Source organism: Oryzias melastigma, linkage group LG15 (assembly GCF_002922805.2).
Source record: "Oryzias melastigma strain HK-1 linkage group LG15, ASM292280v2, whole genome shotgun sequence".
Lineage (NCBI taxonomy): Eukaryota > Metazoa > Chordata > Actinopteri > Beloniformes > Adrianichthyidae > Oryzias > Oryzias melastigma.
The window spans coordinates 29,524,319-29,547,618 of record NC_050526.1 but is presented as its reverse complement, the minus strand read 5'-3'; the positions used below and the strand labels follow the sequence as shown (position 1 = coordinate 29,547,618).

Here is a 23,300-nt window from a genome sequence, read left to right as displayed (position 1 = left end):
GCGTGGCAGGCACAATCCTGGGGGGGGGGGGCGACACAGAGCGCTGGCCTGCTAATGCAAACGATAACAGGAGAAAGCAGAAACAAAAACCCGTGCATCCGTTTATCGCAACTTGCCACGGATCTTCATAACCTCTACTTAAATTATTCATGTTTGTTTGGATCTCCTGGTCGATGGGCCACACAGCACTGCATACATTAGTGCGCATGCTTAAACTGGAAATGAAAACATGAAAAATTATGAGCAACCTAAATGACCCTTTTTGTGCCAGTATTCTTCAACCAAATTGGAAGCTATGGAATTGTATTCCCCTGTCTGGACTTTATTTAAATAGAAATAGAAATCCAGAATATTTAACAGACTGTTTTCTCATTTCTAATTTTTCTCATTCATATTTTGATGTGAATTACTACTAAAAACTGCAACGGATTGCAGCTCATGACAACTTTAAACATATTCACTTCTAAATATAACATTGCATATACTGATAAATATTTACTAATTTAATCTGAAACTTCAAAAAGGATTAATAAATTTGCAGATTAACTTTGATCTATTTCATCATAATTACAGGTAATGCTATCATCACAAACACAACCGCTACCACGCGTTGATGAGGCATCGGCAGAATCTTCAAGATTTCATGTTGATTTTTTTTTTTTTAAATCCTTGGCGCGGTCATGTATATAGACGTCAGGCAGATGTCAGGTGGTACACTTTTTATATACCCCCGGACAACCGGGCGGCTGGCAGCCGGCGATCCAGCTGTAGCCCAATTTCATATTGCCATCATCCCAGCCTGCTAATGGACTGCCACTACGTAACTCAAATATTAAAAAATGTGCTGACCAATGTCAATAAAAAAATGGTTTGATCATGGTAAAGTTTCAACATTTTCTTAAAAAGCTCTGCGGTCACCTGTCGAATTTGAGAGCAAAATAACTCAACCAAAACATCCACTGTAGCCAGACAAACTTGGAGCAGTGATGCAACAGAAACTCATTAAAATGTGGTCAGATGAATACAGGCTCATTAAAACTAATTTTAACGTGGGTTAATGACTGAAGAGATCCTTAGTCATGTGGTCTTGTTTACAAGCTTTGGTCCGGAACAGAAATCTCCAGTAGATCCCAGTGTGAATACAGACCAAACGCAAGGTTCGGGACTTGATCCAAAACAAATGATCTTACCAGTCTGAAGACACCCTCAGAGAAGCTCCTCTTAAAACAGAAAATGTGACAGTTCAAATGAAAGTGGGAAATTTTTTATTGTTTAAGTTTATAAATGCAAAACACCAGCAACATTAAGACATTGAGCTATAAAAAGTTTTGTTTGGACATTTACAGAGCACAGATTGGCATGGTTTTATAACCTCAACACACTGTATTGAAAGGAATACAAAAAGAAGCACAGTAAAGAAGAAAAGACAGAGACATTTTCAGGAAACAGTCAAGTTCTCTTAAAGTTCCACATGTCCTTGTTTTCCACTGACACACAGCAGTTGTGTCCATCACTGTGACACGCAGGGGTGTACTTTGGTGCTGAGTAGAGGAGAGGATTTGTCTGAAAAACTGCTTGGAGACGTGGAGGCTTTCGCCGCTAAAGACGGGAGTGCGTGTCAGAGATCTTTACATTCTGTTGCTTTTTTTGACCTATGGTCTAGAACTATACATATTAAAATACATATGCTATAAAAAATATGTTCTCACTAGTTCAGCATACCCTTAAGTTTTTTTATATATTCATAAATAATTTAATACAAAGTTAAATAGATATTCTGTGAAGATTACAAACGTTCAAAAAAGTTTTGTTTTGTAATACAGAAGTGACCACAGTTTGAAAAGCTCGAGGGCGACTGTCCCATCCTGATATCCTGTGGACCGGGTAAATGCTGACATTGAACATGTGTGGGTGCTGGTTTTGCCCCTGTTGCTGTGCTGTGTTCTAGCTTTGCTGGCAGTCATTCTTACTGCAGGTAGCCTGGCGTTCAATCTGCCACGTCCCCTCCTCGTAGGTGCAGTAGCAGATCGTGCACTCGTCAATCTTCACCTCTCTGCCGGCTGGTATCACTTCTGTGTCTGCGTAGCAGTTTGGTCCTGCAGGTGGTGAAACAAAAACATCATTTTAGCTGATGGACAGGAAAAAAGTAGCTTTGCATTACATTTAAGCCTGACATTCAAATTGGCCTAATAAATTTTCTCTTTACATAATATCATGAAGTGAATGAATATATTCAGTTTCTGTGATTTGTTTTATTGGAATTATAAGCTGGTTTATTAAAATGAACAAAAAGATGAGGAGAACCAACTTTGCACGAGGCTGTTTTAGGTCCCGGAGTCATTTTAAAAGAAAAAAAAAAAATAATTGGATTTTTATTTTTTAAGGTTGCACATCTATTGTGCAGCTACAGAAACTGTTAAGTGCCTGGAAATGTGGAATAAGGACAGATCAAGCAATCCAATGTCATCTTTTGTGCTGCTCACAAAATGCCAGTAATAAATTTCAGACAGTTGCAGAATACATATCAGTGTAGGCATAAAAATATGGAGACATTTTTTCTGGCACATTTAGTGCTTGTTTGATCTGCACCAGGGCTTCTTTGATTGCCTTCTCGTTTGACATGTGTGAAAGCTCACTAGAACACTGCAGCAGATCAAACAGGTGAAATAGAAACAAAACTATGAGCATTTGCTGCATGAAGACCTTCCAACTTCCCACTAAAATAAGAGATGTCCAGTTCGAAGAAAAATAGAAAAAAACAAGTGACACATTAGAATAGTTTGTTTGCCCTGGTTAAGTTTTTTTTGTTTAAAGGGCAAAGTTTAAATAAAATGTCATTGGACAATTGCCCTAGAAACTAAATGAAAGAAAATTGTTTTTTTTTTTGTTTAAAGACTAACTATAATGATCAAAATCCAAGTATTTGTTGCCAAACAACATACTGTGGATCACTCCACAGATCCAGATAAGACACATTGATTTTCTCCACACAAACCATGGCCTAAGACTTTTGGGGGGGCGACCCTCAGACAAGCAATTTCATACTTAGCCCTGAATTCTCAAAACACATAGTGGAGGTCCTAGTGCTATGAAGCCAAGAGGACAACATCATCTGCAAAGAGCAGAGATGAAATCTTGTGGTCCCCAAACCAGAGCCCCTCTGGCCCCTGGCTGAACCTACAAATTCTGTCCATAAAGACTATGAACAGAACCGGTGATAAAGGGAAGCCCTGCTGGAGAACATCATGCACCGGGAACAGGTCTGATTTACTGCTGGGTCGCTCCTACTCTGATCATACAGAGAGCTGACAGCCTTCAATAAGGCTCCTCAGACCCCATACTATTCCCACTAACTCCCACTAACCCTCTAGCACCCTAGAGGGCGTAGAGCTGGTCCACTGTTCCACGACCAGGACAGAAAATGCTCTGTTGTTTTTGGATCTTTGTCAACTATTGGATGGACTCTCCTCTCCAGTATCCTCGCATAGACTTTCTCAGGGAGGCTGAAGAGTGCGATTCCTCGGTAGTTGGAACACACCCTTTGGTTGCCTTCTTGAAAAGGGGAACCACCACACCTGTCTGCCAGTCCACTGGTACTGTGACACTGGTACTGCATGTGACACAGGTACTGGGACATTGATATTATATGTAACAAAGGTACTATAGCACTGGTACAGGGACACAGGTACTCGGACAATGGTAGTCTGACACAAGTCGGGATGACATGATTGAATGTTGTTGGCTTCTACTCATGCAGAGGGTTCTGAACTGCTCTTTGGCCTGCTCATCAGGATATGTCTGCTATAAATATAGACTTTTTGCCCGCAGCAGAAAGGACGTCCTGATGACATTTCATTTTGTCTTTGTGGACTGCTTTTTACTGATGTTTATTCTACTTTACAAAGTTGTTTGCTCAAAAACACATGGTTAGGAAAATGTTTTTGTGGTCTTCAACTGTCATGTTTTTAGTGACCATTGCTTTTCTTCTAATCTGTTAATACCCAGTGTTAACCTCCAGCAGAGTTTGTTCTCTGTGTGTTAACTGTGTCAAAGTGAATGTTAAATATGTGTGTATCAAACACACAGTTATCATATAGATCTAATTTTGAGTTTTTTCTTTACTTCTTACACTAGTGAACCGTTTGAAAATGAATTCAGTAAAATAGCACATTTTCATTTTGATCCACTGTGTTTTCTTTGCCTCTTTGAATTTAAGTTTGCCATCTTTTCAGGTCAAGACCCAAGGTCTAGAGCAGGGATGAGCAACAGCAGGCCTTGACAGCTGCATGTTTTCCAACATACACTGCTCTTATATTTTCTAATTGTTTGGATACACCTGAACCAGGCAATCAGTCATGAGTAGAACTTGGATATCTAGAAATCATGCAGACACTGTAGCCCTCAAGGCCTGGATGCCTATTCCTGGTTCTGAGCATTAGAAGCTAATTTAAACCACGGACGGATTATTCATGAAGGTAGGACTATATAAATGTCTAGAATCTAGACAGGGAAGACAGATGTGTGACACTTAAGTGTTGCCACATAAATGATCATTTACAAATACACATAATTGTTTAACGACTGTTAATATCATCCACACATTTTAAAATAAATCCTCAAAAATGGTAAATAGTGTTTACTTGTATAGTGCTTTATTACTGTTCTTAAAGGCCCAAAGTGCTTTACAGCCCCCCAAAAAATAGAAAAAATACATTTCTGGACATAAATCCAAAAAAGTTGCTTGATTGACACAAGCACATCCTTAAACATTGAAGCTTGGTACTAGATCAGCTGCTCTTCTCCTCCTTCCTGCCATCAACATTAGTTCATGTGTGTTTTTGCAAATGCCTCAACAACACTGCAAACTTAAAGAAAGGGGAACATGAGATTAGAGTTTGAGTTAAAACTGCTAAAAAAAAGAAAATCAGTAACTGGTGAGAATAATAGAAAGTCCCTCAAGAACAGCAGCTTTATCTCTTGCTGGGAAGCTAAAGAAGTTTGACCCCAAATTTATAAGTCAGCTTAGACAAGTATGGTAAAACCTTCTGCCAGTCCTGCACTATTCATCACAATTTCCTAGAGCTGTAAGTAGTTCTATGGGAATATACAACGCACTCTCACGCCCTCCACGTCACTTTTTGACGTGCTGGATGTTCCCATGAAATCACAGGTCCCCAACCTCCAGGCCGCAAACTGGTACCGGTCCGTGGGTTGCTAAGTACATAATCAGGGGTCCCGAACCCTAAACCGGTACCAGGATAAACCGTGCACCGCGCAACTTCCACGTAAGGGGGATCCGCAAACCTTCTACTGGACCATCTACTTCACGAGGGTTGGGGACCTGTGATTTGATTGGACAGCCGGCATGTCAAAAAATTTCAAGTTGTGACACCCAAAACTGTCAAAATTTCATGCAGAGGGTCCCCAACCATACGCACGTATATGATGAATTGGGAGTGATAATGTGTAGGAATATAATGATAATGGGTCTTTAGACCAGGTGTGTCCAAACCTAGGCCTTGATGACCAGTGTCCTACATGTTTTCCAACCAACCTGCTATTGGAGCTCCTTATTGATTAAACACACCTGAACCAGGTAATCAGCAGCAGATAAGGCAAGATTTCTGGAAAATCAGTAGGAGGCTGCCCTCGTGGCCTGGATTTGGACACCCCTGTCTTAGACTATTGTCACATATCCCTAAATGCCACGACCAGGACCCAATTGCAAGTTTTTCAGAAAATTTGGCAGGTGGCTGCATGGTGGCATTTGTATTCGGAAGGCGGTAGTTGAAATTTTACATGGCACGGGGTGGATATAGAGGATTTAAGAAAAGGTTGAAAATCTCCAGTGACCGGATGAGTTTTCTCTAAAAGTTGACATCGGTCAGTGGCCACCAGAGCACATTTCAAGGTTGCGTGGTGTCAGTCCAGTGACAGGTGGGGATGACGCCATTACAAAATCGGGCGAACAATGGCCCTCCATATCAAGTGCCACCAGCCGCCCGTTAGCCCTGGGACTTATAAAAAGTGGACCATTCTGTACCCCTGACGGCTGCCTGACTACCACTATCTGCATTCATGGCCACACCAACAATTTTCAAATTGAAATCTTAAATATTCTGCCGATGCCTCCCCATCACGAGGTGGGTGTATTTGGAACCGTAGCACTAGTGTGAGTTTTTTTTAGCTGAAATGTTCATGATAGCTTGGCTCAAAATGAGGAACCGTAAAATTACAGTTTCTTTTTTCTAATTTTATGGTCTGAAAACACAGGAGTCGACATGTGGGTTTGTTATTAAACTGTGAAAGTTTTCCTTCAAGCTACTTCACTATTTTGAATTGAGAGCTGATCAGTTTTGGTGCACTAAATATTGTTTTAATGTATGAACTGCAAAAAATGTGTTCCTTAAGAAACACAGCAGATAGAAAAGCCTTAAGGCAAAAATTGTTTCCTGAAAAGACAGAACATTTTCTGAGAATTGCTACAGTTGAGGAAACTTCACCTCGATTTGATATTTTGAAACACATAAGAGAACACAAACACTGGTGGCATGAAAATCAGCTTTTTTGTTCTGATGGAGACTATCCAAACTAAAAGTAGGACAGGACTTCAGTTATTGTTTGACTTGCAGATCCACATCTGTTGCTATGGCCACATCTCCACATGGAGTTCTGCAAAGTTAGTTGTCCATGCATGACATCCCAGTAAGCTTGAACACAGTCAAAGACGAGAGGAAGCACAAGAGACTGAACATGCTGCCCTTCATTTCCTTTCTCTCAGTGGAAAATGGGCTCTCACATCTGGGCTTTCATTGATTCTTTCCCAAAATAGTGTCCTGGTTGGGGGGAAATATGAGGCACAAAAATGGATAGAAAAACATGGAGATCTGCAAGCAGACTTCTCTGGGCAGTTTTTACAGTTACTTTGAAATCGGCTGGTACTGACCACATCTAACGTTTGACTTTCCACTTATATCCCTTCATTCCTCATGATTTTTTGCATTTGTTATTAGCAATTAATCGTTAGATGCCCTGTGCCTGCACAAAATAGATTTTCTGTTTCATGCCCTTCAGACTGCTAAGCGACCATTCATGCTTTATGCAGAAAAGCGTTTTTTCCCTGAGACTCTGAGCTCCCAGCAGGAAAGAGATCTATCCTGGGATTATAGTGATTACACTGAATACTTAAGAACCATTTATCCCTTCCACAGTCTCATTCTGGGATTCTAACCTTTTTTTCACAATGTTTCCATTCAGTCTTAGTCCTTGCTTCAATGTACTGTGTGCATATGCTAAGTCTTCAGTTACATTTTATTTCACACTTTTTAGATCCGCTCAACAACATGGAAGCTCTTGTCCTGCTAAAGGCGGCTTCCCACCCTTGAGGTTCAAGTGTGCATGGCTGAAGATATACCAAAAAAAAGGGAATCCACACAGGACTGATTTTTACCGAAAACGCTCGTGTCCTGTTAGTTGTTCAGCTATAGGTTACCGAAGGACAAGCTAAACAGGGGAATTATCAAAAACAACTGGGTTGCTTTTGTGTTTCTTGTTCAATTTCTGCAAAACCAAAGCATGAATGTCCTCCTCCTATCAGTCCTCCTGTGTGATGGGGAGATTTGGTCCAGTGAATGTGGCTTTGTCCTCCACCAGTGGGTAAAAAAAGCTCATAAACCATTCATTATCGCTCAAGCTGCAAAATATAAACACTGTGGGAATTGCTTCCACAACAACAGGTATGGCATAACAATTGCTATTTCCCTTAGACTAACAAGGTCTTGAGCCACTCTTTTGTATAATTAAGATGCTGATAAATGGGGAGTCTTTCAGCTGCAGTCACTGCATTTCATTGGACGGCAGCACCCAGAAGGAGAGCGCTGACACATCAATCAATGTGAACAGTTTGCCGAGGGGTGCCAAAATGTCAACCCTTACACATTCATAAGTCTTCAGATGAGCACGCGCACAGCCTATCTGAATAACAACTCATCCTCTGCACAGGCTGCTGTCACTACTGATTAATCATCATTAGCAGCATTTGGAACACAAAGACCCCAATAAGACGTGCACATGTTCAATACACGGCGGGTGAGAAAATAACAAGAACTTGGTAATTTGCAGCAGAAAACTTCCTTCAGGAGTTCAGATTAAAACGGTCGTCCAGCCAGTTGCATCACAGTCATTTGTGTTAATGAACGGATTAGGAGTCTCAGTGTTTACTCCTTGCTGTCACCCTGTAATTCAGTCCTTCAAGTCACACCCAGCTCCTTTGTCGGAGCTCAATTAATATAACAAATCCCATCTCTACATCATGCTTTGTTGTTCTGCTGCAGGAGAAGAGCTTCATAGGCACTTCGCAGTAACAGCCGAGGAGGGCAATACAAATGGATCGTGCGTGTGCATGAACAGTTGGACCTAAACTGTCACTGCAGCATGTTGGAGGTTGACATGCAAGCGTGTGAGAGCAACAGCCATTAGCACCTGTGGATTTCAGCTCTGTAACATTGCCAGATAATGGACATGAAAAAAAAGGACACATCCTGATCACGGCTGGCCTTAAATCTGAAACGTTCAAACTCCCCACAGTATAGGGTAATGGACAGAGAAAATAGCAGAAATTGCTCATCCTAATGCACTTATGGCGTACTTTGCATTATAAATGCTGAATGAAAATGGCAGAACCGTCTAAGGACAGGAAATAGTGAAGTTTAGCTGGATTTAACAACAGAATTAATAATTTCTCTCAGGGATCCTCAGTGAGATGGGACCTGACTTCTAAATATGAGCCGTCATGCATCAAAGCTGCAAATGGCAAGGTCTCACAGAATGTTTGTTTGTGTATGTTATTAGCTACTGTGCTACAGGCAGAACTCCTGCACAGCACAGAAGAGTCGTCATAACCAACGTCCTTCACAGGGACAGAGCCACAAACCTTTGTCATCCATCACAGTCCAGGTGACACACAGCTCTGAAAGACCTTCCTTTCCTCAATTCTCAAAACTATAGATCCAGACCTCAGACATAAAACTCGTTGGTTGCTGGGAGAAGAAAAAAAGCGTTTGAAGTCATATTAACAACGAACATTATGGTGAGCAAAATTGAGAAAATGACTTCAAACAAGCAGACTAAAGGTTGAAAACAGCTCTTCAGCAGCTCTGCAGTAACATAATGGTTAAGACATAATGTGAATATTATTATCATGATTACAACCTTTTTTGTAATCAAAACTCTGGTAATAGAAAGATGAAAAAGATCAGGATTACAAAAAACCCTAAACCCGCAAAAAATATGTTTTTATGGCTTCATTAGCAGCAGACCTTATTTTTCAAGACTTAAGAAAATGCATTTGAATTAGAATTCTATATCAAATGATGCATTATGTAAAACATTGGTTATGATAAAAACAAAAGACACTGGCATTTCACATTCTACTGTCTTTTTGTCAAATCTAAACTAAATTTAATATATAGTAATATATATTATGACTACATTCACTTATGTCAAAATATCACAATGTGGCAACTTAAATGAAAGTTTTTTTTAGCAAATTTAGCAGGTGGCCATGCGGTGGCATTTGTAACTGAGGTGAGGCAGTCGCATTTTTACACTCTGCACTGTGGCCACAGAGGTTTTAAGAAAGAGTTACAATTTTAGCAACAGGATGATTTTTCTCTAAAGGTTGATAGTGGTCAGTGCACATTTTGAGGTCGCACAGGCCTAGTGACAACCGGATCGCCAGCCTGACCGGACGATGTATAAATGTCTCAGAACGGCGGCCGTCTATATCAAGTGCCACCAACTGCCCAGTAGCCTGGGGTATATAAAAGATGGGTCTTTCTGCATGTCTGAATGCCGTCATCTACATTCATGGACACGCCAACGATTGAAAAAAAAAAAAAAATCGTGTGGCAGTATGAAATCTTGAAGACTTTACAGATGCAACCCCATGGAAGTTGTATTTGTGACCGTTGTATAAGAGAGAAAAACTGGAAGTCTCAGTAAAGGCTGACACTCATTATCCAGTCTCAACGTTTTTGAGGGATATCTGTGTTTAAATTAGCAGGAAGTTCTCTTTTTTGCTGCATTAATATTTTATTCTATCTCAAAAAGTTTTGATGATGAATACTGACAGAACGTTAATCCTTTTTTATTTTAAAATTAAGTAATCCCAGTACATTTCAGGTAAATAGAGAAGCACAATAACTTTAGTTAAGCCAGGGATGCAGCACCCTTGACTTCAAGAAAAAATGTCATTTTATCAAAGAACATTACGGTTCTTCAGTTTGCATTGGATTTTTTAAAATGAGTTCAATCCCAGTAGGCAGCAGCGCTTCTTACTATGCAGTTCTTGCTCTACATTTTTATGATTTTCCTTTATTAATTTTTTTCAGAAATATTCTTGTCATAACATATAGAAAGTTAATATTATATAACTGATCCAATGGTAGAATGAGTGCAGTGATTTCATCGTCTTTACGATTTAGACTAACGTTACTTTCTAGGGAATAAAATGTATATTTACGAATATAAAAGAGCAGATATGAAAATCTTGTATTTGTGCAGCCATTCCAGTTTTTTCTGTGTGCCATTATATCATAATGGCACACATAATGCCAGTATTTTTGGGGCGAGGAAGTCGACTCTGCTTGCAGGAAGCAACCTCCCAGCTGCGTGCACACATGCACATTCAGACAGACCCAGCATGTGGGAAAGGGGCTGACACAGAGAGGCCCGATTCTCTTTAGTGATGAACGTTGTATTAAAGTTGAAGCAAATAGTCATGACTTTTCCCACTGTGAATCAGCACTTGACAATCAAAACTCTTAAGAGCTCATCTTCAAGAGGAGGAGTATCCTTCCTGACTATGTTATGACAGGATTGTTCAGAATTATCAGATTTGGTCTCAGAAGTGTTGATGTTTTATAATTTGATTGAAAATATTGTTTTATTATTTGATGTAATACCTCCTGAGAGGCCTAACGATAAGTCACTGAAAATAATAATTTAACATGATCATTTCCAGTGACAGCAAAACAATAACAAAGATACAAAAGTCAGAAATAAAGTATTCTTGACGTCCATATCAATTGATAAGATCCATGTTTCCAGAAGTCCTTATCTAACTGATAAAATGTGGCAAAGTATGTTTAACGTGGGAAACGTGCTTAATGTTGGTCCATCTAACCAATTTCTCTTCAGTTCAGGTGTTCTTTAATATATTCCTTTAAAAATAAAACCTGCCACTTCTTGAAAGGCCTCCATGAATCATGCCTCCCGTGATTTAAATGAGCTTCTAATGCTCTTGGCAACCAGGGTATCATGTATCCTGCAGCTCTATTTGAAGTGATTCTGGCTCCAGTTCGGACTATTTATCACCCCCCCCTCTCTTCTCCCAGATTAGTGTTGACCCTAATGTCTGAGTCTTGAAGAGCACCATTTGTTTCCTCATGCGTTGCCAAGGTGATACCCAGGCAAGAGCATAGGAAAGGAGGAACTGAGCTCCAGCAGAGCTGCCAATGAGAGCGACTCCTGTAGCATCGACTTCACTTTGCAAATGACTATGAAGGTAGCGAGCATAGAAAAGTACCCACAACCCCTCCCTGCTCTCACACTTGGAGGTGGGGGTCAGAAATTAACAGGAGAACCCCTCGACCAGTATATGTTGAAGCGACTGTGGTACGGTCCACCTCTGATCACTTAGATTTGGTTCCCATCTTGCCCACCAATATGTCAGTGTTCTTGGTCAAGTCACTGCACCTGACATTGCTCCTGGTAGGTTTGCGGTAGTGTTTGGCCGACATCAGAGTGTGTGAGATATTGGTTCATTTAAAACTATCCGATTCACTAACATAAATCGACCCAGAGCATCTTTATCCAAAACTCCAACCAGCGTGACTCAGAGATAAATACCTGGTACTGAACAGTAGGGGGGAAGTTTTCCAGATTCCTGGTATTTCTTGCAAGGTAATTAAGTGTAAATTAAATATGTGTATAAATAAACAAGTAAACAAGAATTAATGGCAAATCCATGCACATTTTAGTTTCATAAAGTTCTGCCTGCTGTTGTTTTTCCACATCAAAATAATACAAATAAAACATTATTAGAGCATTCTATCACACTGTAGGTCACATCTTTGCAAAATTCAAAGTGTTTCCACATACTGAATTGGAATGACGGATTTATTGAGAGAAAATAGACTTGCCTCATTTGAGCGTGCATAACTCTTGATTTGTAACTCATACAACATATTTTGTGCTTAAGTACAAAAATTATAAAATAAAAAATACAATTTACACATGCACAATTTAAAATGACAAGAACTTGAAACTAAATTACACACAAATCTTTAAAAATTACACACGAATCGCTTGTTATATACACAAGACCCTTTTTACGTCTCAGAGAAAGAAAAGATCTGTGAGTTAGTGATGTGTTTAAATGGTCCTAGAATGTTGGGTCATCAGAGTTTTCTTATCAGACACTTTGAACTACAGATCAGCGCTCGGGAGAGTTTATCTTCTTAAGATTTTATGTGGCGTAGTGCCTTGTGATTTTTATCGACAAAAAAGTGCACCATTACTCCAACAGGTTGAAAAACACTCCACAAGTCCACAGAACTGATAACCAATTCATTACAAAGTTGGGTTCCATAACTGACTTTGAAGTTGGGCACATAAAGAGACGGGATCTTTTCAATGACCTGTCAAATCCTTCTCCTGTCACTGCAGCATCAAGAAGAGTCGTTCCTAACAAACGGCTACTGGTCTATGTTGTCACTCTGATGATCCCAGGAGGAGTCACAGAGACAGAACCAAATATTACAGGTTAATAGGGCTGTAGTGTCACAGGTGTAGTGATTCAAAGTTAGTCATCCTCGGAGCCTCAAGCATTCGTCTGGCCGGTCTTGTAACAAGCAGTGTCTCTGTTTGGTTCTGTCTTTAGATGGTTCTTTCTTCAAAGCTTTAATGTTTTTGAAGAAAAAAACAGCACAGCTTTCATGTGAATTACCTCAAGCTTCAGTTTAAGGAACAATGTTTTGAATGAAAAATATTCCATCTAGGACAGTCAGTCTCCTATCTTGTATCCCTTCTATTCTGTCGACATCCATTTAATTATTCTGAGTTAAACAAACTGTCCTGTTAAGCAGCTGTTTGACCTGCTTCAGTCAGCGGTTAAAGACTGATTTTCCTCAGTTAAACTCTAATAAGACTGATACATTAATCATTGCTCATGATGAGAAGATCTGTGTGATCAGGCACCACACTGGTTTTCTTGGCCCGGTTGAGCAGTTCAGCCTTTGAATCCTTTGGGTTTGTCATCTTTGACAGTCACCATGTTAAAATGTAAACCAGAAGCTACTTTTTTCCAGCTGTGGAACATCTCCGAGTTGAGGTCTCTGGTATTAAATGCAGAGCTTGGAATGATTATTTATGCATTCGTTTCATCACGCCTGGATTCTTGTAACGGTCTGTTTACTTGCTTAGGCCAAAATGAGCTTTACCGTCTCCAGGCTGTTCAGAACTCTGCCGCATATCTTTGAACCCACACCAGCGAAAGGGCACACATCACTGCAGTTTCAGCAGCACTCCACTGGCTCCTAGTTCGTTTGAGAATTCATTTTAAACATATTGTTCTTACTTTTAAAGCTCCACACGGTGAGGCTCCTCATTGTATCTCTGAGCTTCTTAGACACCACACACCATTTTGTGATTATCAGCAGGTATTATTGATTGTCCACTCACGTTTTTAAACCAGGAGGAATCGACTTCTCAGTGACGCCTCCCAAACTCTGGAACTCAGTGCCTCTGTCCATACTCTCCAGTGACTTAAAATCACATCTAAAGAGCTTTTTAATTCAAATGAGTTTTAGCTAAATGTGAGTTATATGTTCGTGTGATTGCCTCATTTTCTGGGAAAAGTGCTTCATAAATTAACTTTTTGTACAGAAAATATCACTTTAAAAATGTTCTAGCAGGCAGAAAGTAAAAAACACTCAAACAAAAAATGTACTTTTGCTGGAGTAAAATCAACTAAGAGTTCTCTCCTCGAATCATTATTGTTAAATTAAATACTACGGCAGGTTGTGCAAGATAGCAGAAAACTTTAGAGGGTAGGAAACCGTTTCATTGCGATGTGTTCCAGTGCTTGAGGATAATGGATGAAAGAAAAAAAAATGGAGACCTTGCTGCCATTCACAGCTGTTCTTTGATATTCATGAACAACTGTCTGGGATGGATGTCAGCAACACCTCTTACTTTCATCTTCCTCCCCAGACTCTTCCCCAGGTGTCGCCCTGCGTAGAGGCAACACGTCTCAGGCAGTGTGCACTGCCACAAGCATTGATTTTGCTTTTTGGAAAAGGCCAAGATAATGCCCATGTGTAATTGATGAATTCATCAAACACTAAAATACTTCACTGTGATTTCTATCAGAGGGAAGGAAGGAATGTGGGACGCAGAACAGTTGCTGAACAAACTTTACCTGGATCTCTGTGAATGTTCTCTATGCTTAATGATTTCATTTTCCTCCCTTTTTGTTGTCGTACACATGCAGATTAGATCAAACCCCTTATTAAAGGGCTGAGCTTTGATGTGATACTTTAAAGACAAATAAGTTCCTTGGAGGTCTAAACATCTGCCAATACTCAACAACATCTGTAGATGAGGAAACAACAGATCCTGAGGAGGAACTTTCAGCAACTTCTTCAAAGGTTTTTCATGTCTAATCCAATCACTAAGGTCACAGAATCTCCATTTTGTGGTAAAGGAGCCAAGAAGAAGATAATTAAAAAGCCTTTTTTCACTTGGTTTCGTTTGAAATGCTACAGTTAAATTTTGTAACTTAGAGTGTGTGATTTTTCTACATTTGTCCAGGGAATCAGTATCATTCACCCACACACTGATGGCAGCAGAACTGCCATGCAAGGCGCTGAGTAGACCACCAGCATCTTACACAAGAACACTTTTAGGCCAAATCTCAATTCTTTCCCTCCCTACCCCAAAATTTAGCCCCCCAAACAGGGAGTAATGATAAAAATAGTGTCTTTAAATTCGGATGTTACAAACCCTTCGTATTATTTCCTCTGTATGCTGGTTTGGTGGCCTGTGTGTAAAAAAACAAACATTCTCTCAAAAATATTGTCAAAGTATGTTCTAAAATCACAGGCAAATCTGAATTCACTCTGGGAGCGGCAAGTGGTGCAAAAAGCACAAAAAACATAATTTTAACACATAAACACGTCCTGTCTTCCAGTTTTTTAAAGATAAATTCAGGTTGCCGTTTTATTGCTCCAGCAAGAAAAACTAACAGGTACTCCAAATCTTTTATCCCAAATGCCATAAAGGTCTTAAATCAAAGTGAACACACCCAAATGTAGAAGGTACCTGTTACTAGCCTATCTTTTATCCTTTAATTGTATTTTTATCAATTTATTTGTTTTTATTTCTTAAAACAAGTTTTTAACATTGTGGTTTTTACTGTGTTGTTTGTTGTCTTGTGTCATACGTTGGATAACTGCTTTTAACTAAATTGCCCTTGGGGGACTAATAAAGTTGCTCTATTTATCTATCCCGTCATCAATAGTCACTGGTCAGCTACCTTGGCGTGGAGCTGCTAGCACTTAGAAATACATGGCAAAGTAGGTTTTATATGCTAAAACAGAAGTCATTACTTACATTTTAATGTAAACTTCTGTGCTTCAGAGCGCATACACGTGAAGAAATGTGCTTCCTCCACAGAACTACGCGACCCAAAAAATCCCTCTCCCACGAGGGTTAGCCCTCAAAAAAAATATTTCAGGCCATTGTAGGGCCATTTGGAGGGGTAGGGAGCAGCGGGAGGGTAGGGGAAGAATTTGGATTAGGCATTTGACATTTGGGGAAGCAAAGTGAGAACTCAATCTGGGACCATCTCACCAGAACCACTCTACCTCTGCACTATGGCTGCCCGAAGACTGAGAAATACAACTGCCACCGCACGATGGGGAAACATTAGCAGAATCTTCGTGATTTTATCCCATTGCACGATATTTTAAAAAATTGTTGGCGTGGTCATGAACGTAAACGGCAGACATCAGGAGGGTAGAATGGCCAGCTTTTTATATACCTGTAGGCTACAGGGTGGCTGACAGAAAAGCCACTGACCTGTGGCCGCCGAGCTGTCACCTCATTTCGTCATCTCTGCCTGTTACTGGGCTGCCACAGCGCAACCTCAAAATGTGTCTGAATTTTCGAGATAAATACCTAGTCACCATAAAATTTAAACTTTTTCTTAAAACCTCTGCGCTCCACCCTGCAGCAAGAAAAAAATCAATAATTGCCGCCTCCTGGTTAAAAACTGCCAAATTAGCTGAAAAAGTTGCATTTGGGTAACAGCCTGGTGGTATTTCAGGATATGTGACAATAATTTTAGTCTGGTGGGTTTTATTTAAAGTCATAGAAAAAAAGCACAACAAAATAATTGCATCATCTTTCTTCAGCTTAGTAACTAAAATTAACTCAACCAGGGTTCACATACAAGCATACCAAGACTAAACTCTGGCCCTGGCTTCACTCAGAGTTTTTGAACTCTCACAAAAACAATGAAGTTTATAAGATGAAATAAATTTGATATAATCCAAACAGAGCTGGAGTGAACAAATCCTTTGTTTACCAACCAAACTTGTACTCGGACATCCCTACAGCTTTAATAATACAGAAACATTAAAGCCATAGATATTCCCAGTCCAGCAGGAGGCTCTGAAACATACTGAAATGATTTGCACTTTTTAGCTCAATTAACAGTTCAAGCTTTGGTTTTTGCAGCAAACCAGAAATAGTGAAAATGTCAACAGTAAACGTGCAAATAAAAACGCAACACTCTGTCATTGGCACAGTCCAAAAATTAATTAAATGTCTCACCTTTTGCTGTTTCTCATTCCGTAGCTTCACTGCTGCACAAACAAGAGGCACACTCTGCCAAAGGCCATTTTCTGCAACTTCTTCCTAAATACCTCTGTGTTGCTCCGACTTGTGTACAAGGGAGTACGATTCTTGCAGATGCTGCACAAGAATGCTGGAAGGGCTATAAATGTGAGGTAATTCTGAAAGTTAAATGTATCAATGTGACCAGGTTCTTCTAAAAGGCATTGTGGCCAGTTAGCATTTACTTTCATCACTTTCCATCTTCTGCTTATGACTTGTCTAAAAATATTACACGTGTGTGTCTTCCTTTGAAAACTGAAGCAGTTTAGTTTGTTTGACAAAAATGTGTCATTGAAATGACAGTTCACAACGGGAAATGCACAAAAACATTAAGTAATTGGGGAAAGGGTGACATTATATTATCGACTGTCATGACTAAATTGGAAATGTATCTACCTAAATGTTTTTCTTCTCACAAATGCTTGAGGTTAAAGATACAGTTTGATATGCACTAAAAATAAAAAAAAGGCTGATGCTTTTAGGGGTCAAATCAAACCTCTGTGTGTTTATTGTGATTATTTAGCCTTTTTGCTGATTTGCAAAAAAGCATGTTTTTCTGTAAATCACAATGTCACATATGAAATAGTAAGGAATTAAGGATGCAAACCACACACACATTCAGTGCAATTGAAAGGCACTAGTACTTTTCCACTAAAACTTTTTTTAAAATAGACATTTTATTAGAGAATAGTACTTTCAAAAGAAGTTCTCCCCTCTGTCCAACCATCGCCGTCTGACTGAAGTCTGCAGACTTCCTTTTTCCCTGCTTCAAGTGAAGGTTTTCCGTTTGAAAATGACTTCTCAAAGCTGAAAATGAGATTAACTTCATGATCTCACTGGGAATATCTCTTTTTAGAAGCCCATTCTAAGTCACAGAAATTCTTATTAATCAATTCACCCAAATCTAAAAAGACTATGGAGCTCTTTAAAACAAAGAACACAACATATTTTTGTGATTGTTATCAGTTAACCTAATTTTCCCTCACATGGAAGGCTCTGTTTATACAATAATATGTGGTAATCTTATGGTAACACAAAATGTACAATCCTAAAATAATTAAAAAAAAAAGTACTTTTCGGGTGAATGAGCCTGTGGAATTGGTGGGAGGCATGCTGCCTGTTGTACCCTAGCCTTGTAACTGGGGTTTGACCCATAGGGGGCGCTCAATCCTATGGGGCGTTGACCTGATTGGGGATTTGATTTGTATAGGCGGTTGACACGTGGGCGTTTATTTGTAAGAGGCGCAGGACTGTATGGGGGGGTTGATCTGTATGAGGGGTTGACACATATGGGACATTAACATGTATGGACCATTGACCTGTATGGGAGGTTGACATACGTGGACATTGACACGGGCGCTGACGCATATGGGGCATTGATCTATATGAGGAGCTGACCTGTAGGGGGGTTGACCCATATGAGGGGTTGACACATATGTGGGTGTTGACCCCTATGGGGCGCTGACCTGTATGAGGGGGTTGACCAGTATGGGAGTTTGACCCATAGGTGGGCGTTGAAATGTATGGGATGCTGACCCGTACATGGCAGTGACCTGTAAGGAAGGTTGACTCGTATGGGGGTTCAGACATACTTGGGGGGGTTGACCCTTATGGGGGGTTGAGACGTATGTAGGCATTAGCAGATAGGTATGCAATGACACATATTGGGAGCTGACCCGTGTGGAGGATTGACCCATTTGAGGGGTTGATACATTTGTGGACGTTAACCTGCATTGGGGACTGACCCGTACAGAGGCGTTGACCCATATGGGTTCTGTGGGTTTTTGCGTTGTCCGGGTGCGTGGAAGGTCATAGAGGAGAGTGGCTGCATCTTAAGGGCAATGCAACTTTTCCCTGGAAGCTCGTACAACCACCTTAAGGGACGTCATGAAAATAGAATGTACCATTGTCATGTGTGTAGTAAGTGTATTGTGAAGTATTGATAAGAAAAATGGAAGTCACACGCACATGACATATGGAGGATTATGTCGTTCGGCCCCCTTATGCCCCAATCTAGTCATTAGTAAAGTGTTAATACTGACTCCTTACTGACTGCGTACAAATACTGCATGTACATAATACGTGAATGCCCACAGAATGCCTGTAGGATGTCTACAATAAACAATTTTCCCTGATTTCTAACAGCCAGGTGGCATGCTATAGGAGCATGTACGTACCATGTGAACGGGCCTAATCCTAGTCCACAGGATTTTGGGGCGTGGTTGAAAAAAGGTAAAATGTGTACCACACATCTGCGTCTCACCTACTTCACCTTTACTTTCCCTTACCCATTATATTAGTGTTCACTATAATCTGTTGCTCGCAGCATGCCCGTAGATAAAAATGAACACTTTCTCTCCACAGGTCACCTACAGGTTTGACCATTTTGGTCCATTCCAGCCCTAAATCTAGACTGCAATGGACATTTAAGTAAAAAGTTAGAGAAAAGTAAAAAACAATCCCCTGTTTTCCTAAAGATTACATTTGGCATGTACTCTATCATTAAATACATGACATTTTTTTTTTGTAATTATTAATTACAAGAACCAGATTTATAATTTAAAGTTAGATAAGCTTTGATAAACAGCTAGTCATGACCATTCATTACAAGCAAATGCTAATGATTTCTGAGCTTAAATCATTGATATTTTGGGGGTAATTAAAATCCACTAAACAGATGGTAATAAAATGCTGAATGGGGCAATTAGGGGATATGTTGATGATTTAATCATTTTATTTATATTGGTATAATCTCTTGTTAGATTAAAGATCTGAATGTGAGTGAAGGCAAACCCCTAATTTTCAACATTTCTTTTGAGCTTAAAGTAACTCCATGAAAAGCATATTTTGCTCCTCGCACTTTCTATTAAAAAATAGAATTAGAAATTCTTTCATCTCTGCTTTAAAAGACATTTATGTGGAGCTGGAATTTTCTATTTTCATGCAAATTGTTTGCTCTTGTTCATATCAGACAGCTGCTTTAAGATTCCAAGTCAGAGATACATATCGCAAGTCATCATTCTTTTTGCTGAAGGAGGCAGTGCTGCTGACATTGCCATGTTGCGTTACACTCATGCAAAGAAAACAAGGGGACATAATCTAGGACATGCTGTCGGGAACCATCGCAAACAACTTCACTTAATCGACTGTGAGATGCAGACTGCCTCCTCCACGGACAGGCCAAAGCTGTCCAGCCAACAGGATCATCAAGAGAAAAATGATAGATTTAGAACAGACTTCAGAGCCTCTGAGGCTGAAGCTGACACCTGAGCCTATTATTTACAACTAAACAGCTCAAAGCTTGTTAACCATATTTTCTAGCAGAATTCATTTAAATAAATCCAAACTGATGTGGTAAGATACTGCAAACACTGCAGGCCAGGCCCCTGCATGCTTTGTGTCAGCAGAATCAGAGCTGCGCTACCTTGGCCTCATTACCTCAACTAAAGCGCTCTGTAGCAAAAAAGATCTCAAACCCACAGCCTCCACTATAAAAGGCTTATATTGGAGGCAAGTTTTGAACATATCTGACCGTTTTTGCAGATGGGACAGCATTGATTGGGTTCATACTGGGGGTCCACGCACTCAGTCTGAGGACAAGCTGACACAGAGCACAGCACCTCCCCACTGGGCTCACACCGGCACTTCTCACACGGAGACACCTGGAAGAGAACAAACAGTGTTAATGAACACCTCCGGAAACAGTTAACACACACAAACACGAGCAGCAGAATCTACTCACTTAATTACTGTCTAACTATCATTGTGGCATTGTAACAGCGTCTATTTTCCATAGAAGAGTTTACAACAAAAAAAATCACAGCCTGACAAAAGCAGCTGAATGCGATGCAAAAGTCATGATGCTCTGCTAAGGGGCTGATTCAGTGTCACAAAGACACATCTACAGGGAAGTTCAGTTCTCTTCTGCCGATGAAAGCCTCATTTTCAAAAGGGCTTCCTCAAGGGACAGAGGAAGAAATCAATAAGAATGAGAATCTAAAGAAAGATGCTTTCAATTTTCTTGGTGCACAAACACAGTTTGAAGGCACTTGACCATCCGAGCATTCTTGTAAGTCTAAGAAAGAAGGAAGACAAAGGCTAGCACCGACAGAGCTCCCTTTGATTCACATTCAGCCACTACAATACTGGTTTCATTTTCCCACTGCTTCTATAGTCTCGTCATACCAAGAGCGCAAAAGGTTAATCCTGCAAGCATTGCTGAAGATTGCAGAGCCTTGTGCATGCACATGGTGCTTTTCTGTGAAAAATGGAGCGAGGTACCACTTCATTCAATATCCCAAAATGTGGCAATCAAGCACAAAAACTGGCTTGTCGCTTACTTTCAAAGCCCTTCCCTTCTACACAACTCAAAAGCTGATGTATGCAGCTTGCAGGAGTGGAAGCCCTGCAGAATTCCCTCAGCTGAGACTCAACAAAGAGCTGTTGGAAATGCTGCCAGTTAGAAGAACATATTTTATATTAGTCTCAACCATCTGGCCAGAGACTACATAGATAAAAAGTCTTATTGGGGCAGTTAAATTTATTATCTCATAAGAAATGGAATACTAAGACATCAGTGCAATTCTGAGTCCGACCTTTCAAAGAAGAAGCACAAGATTAAAATGTTCAAGCCTCTGTGTCTTTTGCATTTCTGTCTTCGTAACTCTCTGTGTGCATCAACAAAGCCAGAATGGAAACACTGCTGAAGCTGCATTCAACCTCTGGTAATATTCTGTGTGAGAGGAAAGACAAGTGCTGACCTTTGCCATTATAAATCTGCCTGCATGCCCACTTGCATGCTGTAAGACCGGCTCTCTTGCCTATAATATACTCCACAGACTGTTCTGTCAGCACTTCTATCAAGTTCAAGTGTGTCAAAAATGAGAGAATAGAGTTAATGTGGCTCACCTTAAATTCTTCCAGAGAGGCGTAGACTTTGCCCCGAAACTCACAGTAGTTCTTCTTCTCCCTGCACAGCGGGCAGCACTGGCTGGTGTCCACTTTAATGCAGCGAGGGTGAACCTTGGGACATTCTGGCTTAGTGCACAGAGGGCCCTCATCTGTGCAGAGGCAAGGGCATGTCGAAGGGCCCGGTGTGAACTGCTCGCCGATGGCAAACACATATCCGCTCTCATCCATGCAGCCTTTCCCCCTATAGTCTGGGTAGGCATACTCGTCAATGGCGTCCAATGAAAGAGTCACATCACTGGTGGGGCCCTCGTCTATTTGGTTCAGGCTGTCCTGCTCGCTCCAGAGCTCCGGGGTTTTCCCTCCTTTAGATCCTCCCCTTGTTAGAGAGCTAAAGTTTGGCTTGGCAGTGTTTAAAGCTGTCCTATTAGGGCCCAGAACACTGATCTGCTCTAACTGCTGCAGTGCAGTGTTTTCTGGTGGCTCCTCGGGCGCCTGTTGTTCCTCATGTTTGTCTTCCCTGGCTTGTGTCAGAACCCTTTCAAGAGGATCTCGACTCGCAGGTAAGGTCGCTATAGGGTTACAAAGAGTGGAGCTCATCAGGAACCCAAGAACAAAAAGAACTTCTGCTGTCATGGCAACGGAGTGCAGCATCTCTCCCCACCACCAGTGAGGTGGGAAAAACACCTTGGCTCACATAACACACTTCACATCTCAGGTGTAATCCAGTCCATCTGGAAAGAGAAGATGAAACAGCGGTTATCTTTGTTTCTGCCAGATGTGGAGTTTGTTACATTTAGCCTCTGGAATAACTGAACTCGGAAAGCAGGCTTCATCATGTCAAGCAAAAGGTCAACAGGGGGTAATGCTTGCACTGGATCATCAGGAAAGTAACAGTCGCAAGGCTGTGTTAGGAAAATCAATGTGGCTACGTACTGTAACACCTCCCTGCATCAATCACTCACTGCAGTGATAGAAGGAAAATGGCCTTGGAGGGGACTGAGTCAAACGGTGCTAAACGCCTGTGCATCCCATGAAGCAGAGAATAGGGATCAATGTCGCTTTTTCAATGCATCACAGCTAACCGCACAAAGAGACATTGATTTGAAAACAAAACATAAAGCCATTCTGGAAAACTAACTTCAATACTTCCATAAGGAGACAGCAAGTGTCTATTTCAAATACAGGTAAATTGGCTTTAGCTTTAGGAATCACACCAAAGCTCAACGTCTGCAATTTTCAGAGCACAGGAGTCAAAGTCAATTTAATTCATCCAATTTACAGACTGCTTTTTTAACTCATAAAAACTATTTTGCTTTTTTTTCTCCTGCTTAACTTTAATCAACTGCATTTGAAATTTGGTTCCACTCCTGCTAAAGGCTCTTTATTTTAAGATGCACTTTATGTTGTGGAAAAGCTGAGATTACTCC

The 23,300-nt window shown here is 40.5% G+C and overlaps 1 protein-coding gene across 1 annotated transcript in view; it reads right to left on the bottom strand.

Moving 5' to 3' along the window:
- Positions 1-1,248: 1,248 nt before the first annotated feature.
- vwc2 (von Willebrand factor C domain containing 2) overlaps positions 1,249-23,300 on the bottom strand; it is a 38,097-nt gene continuing 16,045 nt past the window's right edge. The window contains exons 2-4 of the mRNA XM_024296501.2: positions 21,871-22,604; positions 20,495-20,624; positions 1,249-2,096 (exon numbers count right to left, since the gene is read on the bottom strand). Of these exons, the coding sequence (XP_024152269.1) occupies positions 1,945-2,096; positions 20,495-20,624; positions 21,871-22,524 (936 nt within the window). The 5' untranslated portion in view covers positions 22,525-22,604 and the 3' untranslated portion in view covers positions 1,249-1,944. The remainder of the gene's footprint in view (positions 2,097-20,494; positions 20,625-21,870; positions 22,605-23,300) is intronic.